The sequence below is a fragment of the Rhinolophus sinicus genome, linkage group LG06 (genome assembly GCF_036562045.2).
Source record: "Rhinolophus sinicus isolate RSC01 linkage group LG06, ASM3656204v1, whole genome shotgun sequence".
Taxonomy (NCBI): domain Eukaryota; kingdom Metazoa; phylum Chordata; class Mammalia; order Chiroptera; family Rhinolophidae; genus Rhinolophus; species Rhinolophus sinicus.
In genome coordinates, this window is record NC_133756.1 from 132863372 (window position 1) to 132879538 (window position 16167).

Sequence of the window (16167 nt, forward strand, 5' to 3'; positions counted from 1 at the left end):
GAATGCCTTCGTGAGCTCACCAGTAGAATAGATATGGCCTTTGTCGAATCAGTGAACCTTAAGATATACTGGGGGTGCCCAAAAAATCTATACACATTTTCAAAGATGTTATCTATGCCCAAGCCGTAGTTTGCAGTAATCAGAAGTGTCTGGACACTGATGGTCACCACTTTGAATACCTCTTCTAATTGCAGAAATTAAAGGTGACTTGTATTAATCTTTTCTTATTGGTATGTATTGAGTATTACAATTTTAAGATTTGATTTCAATCTGATAATGTGTATGCATTTTTTTTGGTGTCCTCTGTTTTAACAGAAAATTCTTAACTGAAAATGAAAGAGAAAAGAATACGGAAAGAACAGGGACTATTCTATATGATACTATAATATTCAAAAACGGTGGGATGATTGCATAAGTTCTAACATACATGCAATGGAAATGTCATAGGTGGAGGAAGAGAGAAAGAAAGAGAAGAAACAACTGAACTAATAATAACTGAGTATTTTTCAAATATTGACAGGATCAAAGTACAGATCCAGGTAGCTCAGAGAACATTTGGCAGAATAAATGCAAAAGAAAGGAAGAAAGACGTAAAGATGAAAAGAAAGAAAGAAAGAAAGAATGAAAGAAAGAAATGAAGAAAGTAAAGAAAAATTATTTTATATGATACTATAATGGTACTTCAGCATTTGTCAAATGCATTGAACTATACAACTCAAAGAGTAAATGCTAACGTAAACTATGGACTGCAGTTCATAATAATGTATCCACATGGGCACATCAAATTTAATAAATGTGCCACATGAATAGAAGAAGTTAATAATAGGAGAAACTGTGTGGGAGAGTAGATACGGGGGAGAGGAAGTGTATGGGAACCCTCCGTGCTTTCCGTGCAATTTCTCTTTAAATCTATAAGTGTTCTAAAATATAAAATTCTGTGAAAATGAATGGGCAAACCACTGACAGGATGAATATTTACAATACACAAGTAACAAAGAACTCATTCTCCATATACAAAAACTCCTACAAATAAATGATGAAAAAGAGAAACACAATAAAAACGGGCAAAACTTAAACACACACTTCAATGTAAGTAGAAGTAGACAGTAGGTACATGAAACGATGCTCCACTTCAAATTAAGGGGAAATTCAAATTAAACACAAGGAGATACCAATTTTACACTGATTGGAATGAGTAAAACCCAAAAGACTGGCAATGCTATGTTTTCAGGAGCCTGTGGAGCCACTGAAAGTTGCATAACTGCTGGTGGGAATGTGCAATAGGACAATCACAGTAGAAAGAGATTTGGCAGATTCTCACAGAGTTCAGCATACGCCTTTGTGTGACCCACCAAGTTCACTTCAGCTCATTTATCCAAGGAAAACGAAAACATATGTCCAGAAAAAGTTGAATAAGAATGTTCAAGCCTCTTTATTCACAATAGTTTCCTATATATGGAATGCTACTCATAACCTATCAATGTGAAAATAAGCTGTGGTGCACCCATACAATGAAAGAGCACTCAGCTTCATACCAGGGACAAACTACTGATACATGCAATGTAACGACATGGGTAAATTTCACAAGTATTGTGCTTAGTGACAGGAGGTAAGAAGAAAAAGTACACTTTATGATCCTAAATACATAAAGTCAAAAGTCAGAGAAAACAAATCTTTGGTGACAGAAGTAGGAATAAAAGTTGCCTCTGTGGCAGGAGGAATGACTGGGAGGGACAGGAGAGGACTTTCCGAGGTGCTGAAAATAGGATGTGTGTTGACTGGGGTTTGCGTCACGTGAGTGTATCACGGCCCAAACTCGTTGAAGTGAGGATCTGTTCAACACTCTCTCTTAATTGCACTTGTATTAAAGATGTTTAAGAGAACAACATTGAAACTCAATATATTTGTTTAGAGAATATGTAACTTAAAATTTTTTACTGAAATATGATTAATAAGTGTTGAGAGGTCTTTGCATGAAAGGCATATTTGAAACAGAAGCTGTCCTCGGAGGCCATAGAGTCCAGTAAGACCCATTGGAAACCTGACATGGAGGATTAGAGAGTCTCCAGAAAGGGACAATCAGGGCAGAGGCAAAGGGTTGGAAAGAGAGGGAGAACGTGGGATCCTGCGGGAGGGCACTTGAAAAGAAACACTGAAGACAACCCACCTGAAACCTTAAATGAGCTTTGACATTGATTTATCTGGTGATAAAACTTAACTTCATGTTTGCAAAGGGTGAAAATGGTGAAAGCCACAAACTTAAAGATGATGGCTGAAATCTGGCTAAATCTGGAGATTTAGCACAGACTGGACTTGAAAATCATCATGTATCCTTCATTAATTCATTTATTCAGTCAACAGTTATTATGATAGGGAGCTTTTCTGAGGCCTGCCAAAAACAAAGAACACTGCTCTTTGGGGCTGGACTGAACTTTCCTTCTCTAATTTATAGTGACAGATTGCAGGAGAGTGACCACAGAAGCTGGTCGAATGTAATGTTCTTTTAGTTTCTATCAAGTTTGGTGATCAAAGAAATTTGGTCTTTCCTGCACTGTGTTTAGCTCCTGCTGAAGGTGGGATTCTTCAAAAGTGGGAAGAGTCCTGGACCCCAGTGTTGGCAAAGCTCCCAAGGAGGTGGAGTGAGCGTCCTGGGTAAGGCAGTCCTGAGACCCTGCACTCAGTGTGTGCTTAACAGACACAGTCTCACTTAATCCTCATCAGCAGGATTATTATGTTCATTGTTCTAATTCAGATTCCCAGAGGCTGAGAGACTTAAGAAACCTCCCAAACTGATAGGGACAAAGTTGGTTCTCTAAACCCATGTGTCGGAACAAAGCAAGACTCTGAATCAGGACGCCAGAATCCTGCCCGACATCTCCAGGGTTTCCTGAGGAGGACGTCCTCCATGTTCATCTCTCTCCAGAGTGTCCTGCAGAGCCCTCTGGAGAACCAGCTTCAAGGTCTGCCTTCCCTTCCTCCATCGCTGCATGAAGGAGCCAACCAAGAAGTAAATGATGGGATTGGCGCAGCTGTTCACACAGGAGACGACAACTGTGACCATGAAAAGAGGATCATAGACCACATTTAAATGATGCTTAATCCAGGATTTAAGGAACCAGTAGATGCCCGAGGGGAGGCCGCAGAGGAGGAAGAAAAGCACTGTGAGCAGGACGGTCACATACAGCCTGGTCGGCTGCACCTGCTGGGAGCCACACAGCAGTCTGCTCACCAGGGCCAGGCTGGACCCTGAGAGAAGCACACATAAGAAAATCAGCCACCCAGCAGTGATGAGATCTAATACTTGGCACCAGACCTGATGTGCACCGCTAAACAGGAAGCCACAGTACTTCCCTTCCAGGATGCTCAGCAGCAGGGACAGGGCCCAGAGCAGGGCACACATGACAGCCGACGTGTGTCTGGGGCGATGGCAGCGGTACCAGATGGGCCACAGGACAGACAGGCAGCGCTCGGTGCTAATGGCGCTGAGAAAGCTCAGGCCTGCGATATAGGCAAAGAATAACACAGTGATGAAAAAGCTGGGGATGGAAATGGAGACGGAATGGAAGTAGTGGATGAATGTGTTCAGGGAATATATAAAATGGCAGCAGAGGAACAGGAAGTCGGCTCCCGCCAGGTTGAGGATGTAGACAGAGAAGGCGGTCCTCTGCATGCGGAAGCCCAGGAGCCACAGCACAACCGCGTTTCCTGCCAGCCCCACCAGGGCTATGATGGTCACCAGCAAGTCTGAGATCACTGTCCCTATAATGACGTTTTGAGGAGTGGCCTGGTCACTTCCATTGATTGGTGTTAGTGATATCCCCGAAGCTGTGACCGGTGCATTCATGCTCAGGAACCCTCCACTGGTGCCACTAGAACAGAAACAAGACCTGAGCACCTGCTGTATGATCTGACTCTCACGGCCACCCTGCTGCAGGAGAATTACTGTCCTGTGTTACAGAGGAGGGAAATGCAGGCTTGCAGAGATTAAGGTACTTCCTGAAGGCCACACAGTCTTGGCGTCCTGGAAACTGGATTCAAACCCAGTTCTCCCTGAGTGTCTCTCTACTGAGACTCAGACCCTGTACAGATGTTGGAATATTCTATTGTCCAAACACATCTCCTCATACTCCACAGCCATGATATGTCTCTGGGAGGGAAGAGAAGAGAAGTCTGGACAGGTTATGTGGATGACAACAGGACTGAACTCAGCATTCCTTCTGCCCTGGGACTTGATTTCCTTTGAGGGGAGGAAGTTGGAAGCCCAAGGCATGATCTATGGGCTACTTAAGTGACAGAGAGTGTCCATCCACCAGAAAGGAGATCATGATTTAGGGTCATGAAGAGATTGTGGCCTCTTCTATTAGAGGTGTGAGTTGGCCAGGACTCTAGGGTTAGAAATGACCCAGTGTGTAAGCTTTATCATGACAGGAAGTACACTTCTCCCATTCATTGTGTGCCCCAGTCTAGCTCTGTGTGTGGGACCCACTTTAAGGAAATCTTTATTAAAAGAAAAATAGTTTCAGGTTAAAAACAATGTAATAGTTAGACATTTACACCCTTCACAAAGTGATACCCTACCTTCCCCAATTTACTACCCCTCTGTCATTGTATATAAGCTGTTACAATTCCATCAACTCTATTCCCTTTGCTGTACTACACATCCTATTACTGTATATGTGTATAATTATAGTTGACATTCATTATTATTCAGCTTTTGCATTATGTGTACCCTGCTGTGGTCAGACATTCAAACTATCCATGAAGTGTCTCCCTAATAAAAAAGTGTCCAACGGATACCCTACATAATCTTTACAAGACTATTGATTATATTCCCCAAACTGTCTTTCCTATCTCTGTGGCAAAGGTGCTCTTATAATAGTTTACTTTATATAGCATCCAAAATCATAAACTTAAAATATTTATATATACCTGTGTACACCCACCTTTAAAAAAAAGTCTGCATCTATTCACAGGCATTTATGATGCTAGTGAGACATTATTCCAAGAAACTAACACCAAATAGGGAAGGACAACCAAACAGTCAAACAAATAAACAAACAAACAAAAGAGATACAGTGAGAAATTGATCCAATCATATTGAGGGTCGGTACCAGGAAAAGTATATGTGAAGAGGCTATAAGAAGACATGGATATTCTCCTGTGACATTGGATCTTATTTCCATTTACTCTGCTCTCCTCTGTGTCTGGGGAGGAGACATCTCTGTCTCATGGACGGGCTCCCTTTTACTCTGGCACCTGGTTGCTCTCAGTTTAAAGGAGACACCGGTAGGTAACTTAGAGCAGAAGGAGGGTGATTTAGGGTTTTTAACTCCCTGGCCCTCTGCTGCCAGGCTGTGAGTCAGCAGTGGCTTTATTACTGCACCTAAGGACATAGCCTGTGTCTGGTGGCCTTTCTTACTGTCACAGTGACAACTACAGCTACACCCACCGCCCTCCCTGAGTTATGGTAACCTCTCCTTTCCTTTCCCCATCAGGACACAGAATGGTAATACCTCCTTATTATGATTTGCCTTTGGGGTCCTCTACGTCTTTCACAGATTTCCCTTAGCCCTGCCTGCACCTTTGTACACAGTTTCTTTATTGAACTTTCCACAATGACCCCATTAGTTTCTGCTGGGAGAATCCAGATACAAGGATGAAACTAACAAACAAAAACCTCATTGAACAGCATGCTAGTGTGTGAAAAGTGAGGTTATTAACAACAAGTTAGCCTTGGAAAGCAATGTCTACTTGCCATCCTGCTCTCTAAATTAAAATTAGCAAAACATTGCTCTGCATAGTTGCACATTTGAATGTTTGGAGAGAGAGCGAGAACTAGGGAGCTACAACAGAAGCAGACAGAAGCTGGTTGGCCCCGTGTGACCTCCCACAGTCTAAGCTCCCAGCGCCCACAGCTTTCCTGAGGGAGCCTCACGTGTGCTGACTCTCACTGATGGGTGCCCATGGCCCCTGCCTGCCCCTCCCCAAGATGAAATCGCAGCATGTGGACTAAGAGGGAGAAAACAACACTGCCTTTGAGAGAAGACAGTTGTGAGCCAACTCTTACCTTAGCTCCATCTGCTCGTTGAGGGTGGTGAGTAGAAAAGGAAGAGTCTCCTGGGCCAGACAAACAGCAGAGGATGCTTTTCTAGCCTCTGGGTAGGAGGTGCCGGCAGGAGCAGGAGAGAAACCTGCTGAATATGAGAGGCTTGTCAAGATGCTGGACAGACCCTGTGATTTCCTGCACAGGGGACACTGGCCAATGAGATTCTGGAGATTTGTGATACAAGGACTTCACGAGACATTTCTCGTGGGCCCTGACTCCAACCACTTATCTTGGCCTCTCTCCATCCTTCCCCACCCACCCCACTTTCTGGAGGAATGGCTGTTCTTGAGCCTTTCGCTGCCCACTGTGAGCCTGTGCAGGAAGCCCACCCACCAGGCTATGTGAGATTCCACAGCTAAAGAATACTTTGCTTCACGTTCAGGGCCCTCCATGGCCTGGCTCACCTGAGCTTTTCACATTTACTCACAGAAATAAGGTATGCACATTTGTTTTATTGAGAGGACACCAAAGTGTATGAAGTGAAATGGAAAGTCTCCCTTTATCTTATTCCCCCATAGCAAGCGATGTTTACCGTTTCCATTTTTAGCTTCTTTAGCAGTCATTTTATACCTTTGCATGATCAAACAATGTTTCTAGTTTTGATTTATCAATGTGAACAACAGAGTTTATTGAGTTTCCTCATAAAGGATAAGAATTTTAACACTCTGCACACACTATCTGTTCCCTTTCTCTCTTTACTCAGGATATTTGTTAGCTGGATTGTTGTAGATGATCTAGGGACAAACAGTATTTGCGGCTTTAGGTCCTATGACTTCCTTTCATGTGCCCGAGCTCCAGCCAAGTTCAGTTACCTGTTATTTCCTTTAAAAACGTAACTATGAGGCAATTAAAACAGTCAGAAACTAATTCACTTTTTTTCTGCATTGACCCAGCACTGCTGTGTGCCTGTGCTGTGCCAGGCACTGTTCCAGGCAGGGAAGATGCAGTGATGAATAACGCACAGGACTACGCTCGGGCTTTCCAGAGGAGCTGGGAGAGCTCACCTGGGAGCAAGTGTTGATGGAGAAGCGTTTGGAGAGTCAGCATTAGGGCCTCCACCCTGCAGACCCCTGGAAGAGAGGACCCAGCCAACACAGTCGTAAGAAGGAGCTCCTGAAGGAGGGGAAAACGAGGAGAGCACAGTATCCTGAGACTGAGCTGAGAAACCGATTCTAGCAGATGGGAGCGAGCAATAGTCTCAGCCTCCGTGAGGCACTGAGTGAGATGAGGTCTAATATTTGAACTTGGGATACGCAATATAGAGTCATTGCTGATCGTGACAGGTGTGGTTCCAGTGGGCAGGAAGATTGAAAGAGTGGGTTTAAGAGAGATAGTCCACGTGGAAAACAGAGAATCAGTTGACAGTTCAGAAAGATGGCTGGGTACAAAATTCATGTACAGAAAACAACATTTTCCTATATATTAAAAAAAAAATTAGAAACCATAACAAAATGTAATCTCAACTTATTCTGAACATAACAGGAAACCATGAGGATAACTAGTCTTAATAGATATTAGAAACTACCCTGAAGCCTCGGGATATAACAATGTTTTGCTAACATAAAACAGCAGGCAGGAAGTCTCAGGAATCAAACACAGGCCATATGGATTTCAGTCTACGATGAAGGGGCCAGATCAAATGGGAGGGGTGAAGATGGACTATTTAGTAAGTGTTGTTGGACCATTTGGAAGCCATCTAGCGTAAAATCTATCAGGGATCATACCTCAGATCTTACACCCTGTTAAATTTAAAATGGATTATTATTATGTGTAAGAAAATCATATAGAATTAGGAAAAAAAAAGGGGCATGAATTATTTTGTAAGTTTATGGAAGTTTTGCCTAACCTTGACCTAATACTCAAGCCTTAAATAAAAATATTGATTAAAAAATTATAATTAAAAATATTTTTTCCCCATGATAAAGGCCAACATTAGAAAGTCAAAGAAAGAAGTGGAGAAAGTACTTGCAGTGTATCTTTGGACAAAATCCTAATTTATATTGATGTATACATTTTAATATATTTATTACTCATAAGTAAATATTTATGTAACTCCTATACATAACTTAGGAAGAACCCTATCAACCTAATAGGAAAATGACCAACTCGGTTCCTAGATAACCCATGTATCTTAAACGAACGAAAAATGCTAAGACAAACTCAGGTGAGAAAGGGTAATAGGAAACTGCCCTGAGATGTGTTCACCTTCAGATTTCCAAATATGCAAACGCCTAATTCCCTGTGTCGGGGAGTGCACGAGGAGAGTGGCACCGTCATGTACTTGGTGTCCGAAGCAAAACTTTGCCCGAAAAGGGCAGCTGCTCACATGAGGCTCTTCACACAGACCTGCACTGGTAGGAGACAGTGCCCCGACCTGAGGGATTGGTCAGCTGGCGTTAAAGTCTTCCTTTACCAGAAACATGTCTCTACATCTGCCATTGTATTTCATTTTTATATTATTATTATTACTATTCTTTCAATTTTCCCATTTTAAATGGATTGAGATTTCATGGGAAAATAGGAGCAGAATTGAAAGTACTTGTGTTCCACTCAGAAATCACTGACTTTATAGAAGATGTTTGTTCTCCTGTCTTGTCTGGAAATATTAATCTCTACGTCTGTTTTCCAGGCAATAAATGTAGGTATTTAACATACTTATGTAAAGTCTAAAGGCAATCAGTGTTTTTAACCTGCAAAGGAGTCCACTTCTATCACCTTTATACAGATTAGGACAAGGTGCCCTTTCTGAGCTGAGGAAAACCTGATCTTGTTTTTAGGTGAAGACGTAATGTGCCCCTTCCTTCCCAGCAGTCACAGCACCTGGACACAGCGTTAACCAGCACATTGTATTTCAGCCCCTCTCCCCTCCTCTGCCTGGGACAGTGTTTGGTGCAGTGGACAAACCGCACAACCGTCCCCAGGAGTCTGCCCTCCCGATGAACCACACCGAGACCTTAGAGAGCTTCAGCCTCCTCCTCCTCCCAAACTGCTGTGTCCCAGGACTTCATTTTGATTCTGTTTTCCCCCAAGAAATAGAACAGCTATTGTTTTCAATAGTCAGTGTTTGTTCAAGAGTATTCCCATAAGCTACAATGTTCTGCTCACCTCCCCATTTCCCATGTCATGTCTTGTATTCCTCACATCACACTCTTCAGGTGTGCCTTTTGTGAAAGTCTGTGGGTGGGGAAAGTGCTCCAGGTTTTCTCTGCCTGAAAATTTCATAGTTTCCCCTCATTTTCTAAAGAGGATCTTTTCAGACATAGCTTTGTAGGAGGCCATTTCCTTTCCTCCAGCACATTGAAGATTCACTGTCTTTGGCTGCATTTGTCACTGTTGTGAGATTGGCCATTAGTGAGGTTGCCATTCAGTTGCAATGATCTGTCTCTGTGCTTTCTAAGAGCTTTCCTTTCTCTCTGCTGTGATACACTTTCACCATTATTTGCCTAGTGGCTTTCTTTTTCGTATCATATTTAGTTTGGGGGGAGTTTTCTGGTTTTCAGAATTACGTAATTTAATATTTCTGGACAATTTTCTGCTATTATCTCTTCAAATATTCCATAGTGGTTAAGAAAACCAACTGGAGTCAGGCTGCTTCACATCTCTACGTGGCCTGAGGCAAGTGTGGCAACTCCTCTGTTTCAGTTTCTTCGTATGTAGGATGGCGGTGATATTATCGCCTACTTTAGAGGTGTATTGTGAAGATCAATGAGTTCATTCTATAATAGTTCAGAACAGGGACACATACTAAGTAGTATATACTTATTAGCTCTTATGTGATGCTTATGATTATTGTTTTCTACAAGTCTAATCCATCACATGGTAGAGTTTTCTTTTCTGTTTTCCATACCTTTAAATTTTCCTTTTTATTTTCCACAGCTACTTGTTTCCTGGAAAAGAACACCTAGCCGGACCATCAGCTCTAATGTGTCTCTTGGATCAAAAATTAATCTAAGACTCACTCTTATATTATATAAGACCAAGTCTTATTTAAAATAATACCGGGTCTTGTATTAATGGCCGAAATTTGGGTGGGGCCAGGTCTCAAATTAACAAGACATGGCAAACTAACTGCTGAGATTCAGTTAAGATATGGGGGCTGCCTGCCTCTGCACCCAGGGAAGGGGGAGGCCTCAACAAAGAAACAATGGCCTCTGCCAGCTCCCCCATCCAGGAGAAATCCACCTCACCAGCCCCCATCCCAAACCTGATATCTCAGGTCCCCACAATTTGTCCCTGCTGCCTTTGCAGCTGCTGCCCCAGCGCTGGAGCTCAGAGCAAGTGATTCCCTTGATGGGTAAGTCTGTGCTCAATCCCTTTAAGAGGCCTGCCTGCGAGGGCAGCTGCACTCAGTCTCACTCACTCACAATCTCCGCTGGTTTTCAAAGCCAGAAATTATGGGGACTTCTCTCCCAAGCACTGAAACCCTGGCCTGGGATGGGGCTGAGATCTCTCACCCTTCTAGGGGATGGGGGAGGCCCCTCACAGCTGAAATAGACCTTTAATGGTCACACTTGAGTGTGGGACCAGCCTGTTACGCATCTCTGACCCTCCTGCCAGTTTCGAGGTGGCTTCTGCACATCCTTTGTTGAAAGGCTTCAGTTCAGCTTGATTGTAGGTGATTCTCAATAATGGTTGTATTGTGGATTTGTTGTAATTTTGATGTGGTTGAATTTAATGTAAGAACACAGCCGTTGTGGGAAAGCAAACTCATCTGTAGTTGCCTTAGATTAGTTTCTCACTTCCTGTACAATTTGAAAAGTGGTGTATTGGGGGATGGAGGGAGCAGGCCAGTGTGACAGAGAGAATCACACTGGAGTCAGAGAAAGTGGAAGGAGAATATGCGGGGTTGAGGGTGGGGACAGAAAAGTCACTGGGTTGTAGGATCCTTTCTATGAAAACACTTTGTGGAGTGGGTGTCATTCACAATCTCTTGTCCCTTCTTGGCCAGGTGATCAGAATGATGGTTGATTTATGAAACGTGATCAGAATGAGGTGGACGTAGGAAGGCCCGGTCATGGGGGTGGAGGAAATGGATCAAGGTTAGTCTGAATTGGCTGAATTGGCCTCAGGGAGAGAAGAAGAGCCGAGCCGCGGCTAGCTGAGCAGGGCAGGAAGCAGGAACTCCCTTGTGAGAGCTCTGTGCCCCCTCTCACTGAGTTATGGCTGCCTGCAGTCCTTGCTGAGGAAATTACACAGCTTCTTAGACCCTTGATGAGACAGATAACACCTTCTACAGGGCTCTCTTGAGCTAGAGACCCTGCTCACTGCATCATTTGTAATGCAGGGAGGCCTGGGGTCTCTGCTCCGCCCCCCCCACATAAGCGACATGGTGAGGCCAAAAAGGAACACTCACGGAGCCATAGATGGGGGAGTCATACCACTATAGTCTCACTGGAGGCTGGATCCACACTGTCCGCAACCCGCCATCCTAACTGCAATCCACGCTTTCCAGCCCAGCCGCCATCTTCTTGATAGTGCCCATTTTTTTCCTAGCGTAGCCACAGCAGTTGTATTAGTGGCCAATGGCTCACTGGTTACAGCTGACGGCCAACTAACCACAGCTGATGGCCATCCAATCATAGTTGATGGCCATTTACTACCTGAGCCAGCAGCTTTCTATGTGAGGCCAAGAGCCTGGAAACTGCTTTCTGGGGCTCTGTCCCCACAGTCAGCCATTCTGATTTGCTGTCAGGGAACATGAAATGTAGGCCTGGGGAGATTCTAGGAATGAAATATTTGGGGAAACCAATACTCTAGTTTTCCTAGTTGGAATTTCTTTTTCCACCAAACATTACATAAATTCATTCAACAAATATTTATTGAATGTCGACTTTGTGCCAGACACTGTTTTAGGCACTGGGGATAAGGAGTGAACCTCACAAACAAAACCACAGTACCTGTTACAGTTACATCCTGGAGATACGTGTGTGCATAGTTAGCAGGCTTGGTGTAACTGAGTGATACTCTGGTGGATGTTTCTTTTTTGATATGACTGTGTTCAATTATTAGAAACTGTCTGCTGGGAACATTACTTTAGGCTCATCCCTAGTGTGCGGCATTGCCCCCTCTGTCCTAAAACCCCTGTCTTTGACTCCTTCACCATTGGGTGATTTTGCTGGGGTGGGCACTGCACTGATAATGTCACCTTTTTTGGAAAAGGAAACGTGTTTTCTAAGGGCTGCTTGGGCACTGTCTGAGGCTGACCACTGGAGGCATTAGGACCAGGCTCTGGGTGGGTCAATTCTGAAAGAATTAAAGCTGTCAAACTGCTGCTTTGAGGGCCACTAGTGGACACATGACAAGAAGCTTCTTGCTCTCACTATCAAGGTGACGGCTCCCTGCCTATACCATTCTCCACCAGATGGGGTCCTCTCTGTGCTGTCATCTACCTGCTTGTGTATCTACCTTTCTCTGTCTCTGTGTGTTTTATGCTCTTTGTCGCCTTTCTCTTTATCTCTGCATGGCTCTATTTCTGCTGTTCTTCTTTGTGTCCTTGTTTTTACGCCACTCCTGTCTCTCTCTGCCCTCAGTCCTAGAGCTTCGCACCACTTTCAACAGTTTGAGAGGGTTGTCTCTGCCAGTTCTCATGAAGGCCCCAATTCTTTTCCTAATAGCTTAGTCTGGGGAACTCAGAAATGTGGGAGGACATTGGGAAAAGCAGGAAGGGCCGGGCTTTAAAGGTCTCTGAGAGATTGTGCTGCACCGGTGTCAGGCACTTCCCCGAAATTGCTCTCAGCTCCAGGGGGTGTATCAGGCTGATCCAAGTTAATAAACTACAGAGCACCTTCCATGTCCCAGGGTCAGTAGGGAAACTGCGCATGCAGGAGTGAAGACAGTGGGCATCTGATACTTTGGTAGGAAGAGCGTGAGGGCAAACGGGAAAAGGGTCGGGGAGAGTAGGTCCCCGCAGCCCTGCTGATTGGAGGACCAAGTGCTTGGACTTGAGTCAGAGTCACCGGTAGGAGCAGGGGTTTATGAGCAAAGGGTGTTAGTAAGTCTTATGTTTATAAATAGTATATATACTATGTGAAGAAGGGTACAAGAAGATTCAGGTATATTTCCACATCTTTTGTGTTCTCAGGGATGTCCAAGACCAGTAGAAGGTCCCTGACTCTGGCTACCTGACCATTCTGAGCTTATAATGAGGGCCCCTTCTGATGACTTCCCTGGGGTCTTGAGCGTGCATTTTGACTCAGCTCATTGCCTTCTGTTGTCAGGTTGCAAATGGAGTGGTCTCCTCCGTCTCTGTCCTCCACTGACAGCATCCCCTTTCCCTGTATTATCTTCTCCTATTAACCATGAGCTCCCTCATGGAAACTGCTCTCACGGTGCCTCATATCATCCATGCCACCTTCCTCTACACTCCCAACCTTAGCATCCTGCCGGCTATCAGCAACAAGTGCTGCCTCTCTGTCGTCTTCCAGTTCTGGTGACCCACTCCTCACCCCAGAACTCATTGGCTGCTGTGTGTCTGTCTGTGCTGGTTGTTCTCTTCAGAGGGGGCAGCTGACATCTGCACAGCTCCTTGCTTCTGCGCACCCAGAGCCAGAGCTCACAATGCATGTGTGTCTCCAGTGTGCGTGTGTGTGTGTGTGTGTGTGTGTGTGTGTCCATGTCCAGCCTTAGCCTGGTCATTGGGGTACAGCAGAGCTCCCAGCGATGGCTGCCTGGCCAGCTCTCTATGGTCATGTGTCCCTGTCCTTATTTTACTGTCTGTGTCCCACCCCTCAGCATGGTTACGTTCCTCAGATGGTGGATGGATATTTATTCTAGTGAGAACTGGAGCTACCTTGTTTTGGGATCTTCTGTCCCGTGTGCATAGCAGTGCCCCTCCCCCCATACTTCCTCACTGGCTCTCTTAGGCCATGAATACAATCTGTTGAGATCCAGCTATATATTATTTGTGAGACATTAATTTAAAACAAAGAAATTAAAAGTAAAACACAAAAAAATTAAAAGTAAAGGAACAGAAGAAGAATCAGCAGCCATACACTAACCCAAAGAGAGATAATGTGGTTATATTAAATGTGACGGGCCAGCCGCCACGAGTCGATCAGTACCTGAATGGGGGAGTGGGAATGAAATAAAAGACACACACAAATGCTAATGCGGCCGGTCTTCAGTCATGCTGAAGCCCTGAGTTTATTATCTCTAACCAATATATACAGTTTGAGTACGTGCAGTTAAACGAAGAAGATATGCATTATCTCAGCGAAAGTAAATCTTTCCAGCCTCAACTTTACTTTGACATAGAAGATACAAGGTCACTGAAACTCACAAAAGTAAATATCTCAAGGAGACAGAATCTACTAATTGTCCAGAAAGCCCTTAGTCTTCTGTGTCCGGGAACTGGCTGTTTCTACCACATTCCTCAGCAGCCGTTAGGCGCCTCTCAGATAAGGCAGAGGCAATGTTATGGGGGCAGAAACCGAGCCAGTCTGCAAGGTTCAGGGTTGCAAGAAACCATGGCTCCCCACATCTCCCCCTTTTTTATTTTATAAAAGCAAAGTCCATCCAGCCAGGATGGCGAGGTGACGGTGCCTGACTTAGGTGTCTCAGGACGCCAGCCTCAACTTACCCGTCTTTGGTACTCATATTTTATTATACAAGCCCTGTCTTAGGTGTTGAAGCGGCTCCCAAGTACTTACCCGTCTTTGGCTAACCCGCCCCTCTAAATGTATGGGGGAGAAAGACTTAAGACTTGCCTTGAGCTCAAGCTGATGGATGTCAGCTCGTAAGTCTAACATCCTGCTGATGAAACATCTGATGAGGATGGGGAGTAGGCACAGAACCAAGCAGACACAGATGCTCAATGTAAGAAATATTATAACAGAATGGGTACTATAAGGCATAGCGGGCAAAACACTCCTAAGAACATCAACAAACTCAGAGGCAGCCTGAGCTGTATCAAATTTTAAGGGTTCAGCTTCTCTCATACTTTGAACTTTATCATGAAGCTGAAGCATATCTAAAGACAAATTAGCATTATGCCAAATTCCTTGAAGATGTAAATGAACCCGATTCCAATCATATTGACTACTATTATACTTTTTAGAAGTGACACATATCCAATGATATTTTGTATGACACTCTAAATGAGATTTAACTTTCATACCCTGAATGACATTTCCCATATACCGAACTGTATCATAAAGAGCATTCTCTTTTTGCTCTAATTTCTCATCAATAGCTTTTTGATGGGATCGGGAGGGCGAGCAGTTCTAATTAGACTGCAGCGCCTACTTTATTTTTCAGCTTTTTTTTTATACACACAGAAACAAGAAGGTTACATAAAGCGGCTGAGGCAGCAAGTACAGATTAGTTACGTTTTCTCAAAGTTTGACCCTGACTGTTTTTAGACCTTTTGATATTGTCCCGTTCCCAGAACAGCAGGTGTCTGTTTGTTCTTTATGCTTATCGGAGTTCTCCTTAGCGATCCTCCCAAACTCCGCTTGAAGTTACATTTTCTTAACCCTTAATGCTCCAGCTCCCTACATATCCCCCTTTTTTTATTTTTTATTTATTTTATTTATTTATTTTTTATTTTTTAATGCTGTATCTTTAAAAAATTCTTCTGTGGGTTTGGCTTCCTCCCCCTTTTCTCTCTCTGCCAGAGAAGCGGCAGATGAAAGAATTTTCTCATTGCCAGCTTGTTTTACTTTCTCTAGTTTACAGCTCTTACGCCTGAGATCTAAACAATCTCTAATCAAGGTCCACAACCCGAATGTTTCTACAGGGATCTGCTGAGGTCCGTGGGCAGCATAATAATCTTGTAACTGCTCTCCCACTTTCTCCCAAGTTTCCAGACTGACAGTGCCTTCTTCTGGAAACCATGGACAAACTTCTTTTATAAATTCTAAAAACTTATCTGTTTTCTGTTCACCCGACTGCCACGGGCGGCAAGCAATTTCTTAAGTCCTCTAACATACAGGTCCTTGCTGCTAGCGTGACCCATCCTTCACCCTAACTCGGCCCTTCAATCAACAAGGAAAACACTCAGATGCCTGTCTAGCCGTGCCCCTCGCGGAGCTAAATCTGTCTTGGCTAAGGCGTTTGGTAAA

General features: G+C 44.0%; 1 protein-coding gene across 1 annotated transcript; it reads right to left on the bottom strand.

The window, feature by feature from the left end:
* Nucleotides 1–1898: 1898 nt before the first annotated feature.
* On the bottom strand, nt 1899–4043 carry LOC109439790 (mas-related G-protein coupled receptor member X2). The gene has a single exon (XM_074336118.1). It carries the CDS (start codon nt 3842–3844, stop codon nt 2849–2851), a length of 996 nt encoding a protein of 331 aa, XP_074192219.1. The 5' UTR covers nt 3845–4043; the 3' UTR covers nt 1899–2848.
* Between the last annotated feature and the right edge of the window lie 12124 nt (nt 4044–16167).

Coding starts and splice junctions, on each gene's coding strand:
- LOC109439790 (XM_074336118.1), bottom strand. CDS start 3,844: ATGAATGCACCGGTCACAGCTTCGGGGATATCACTAACACCAATCAAT.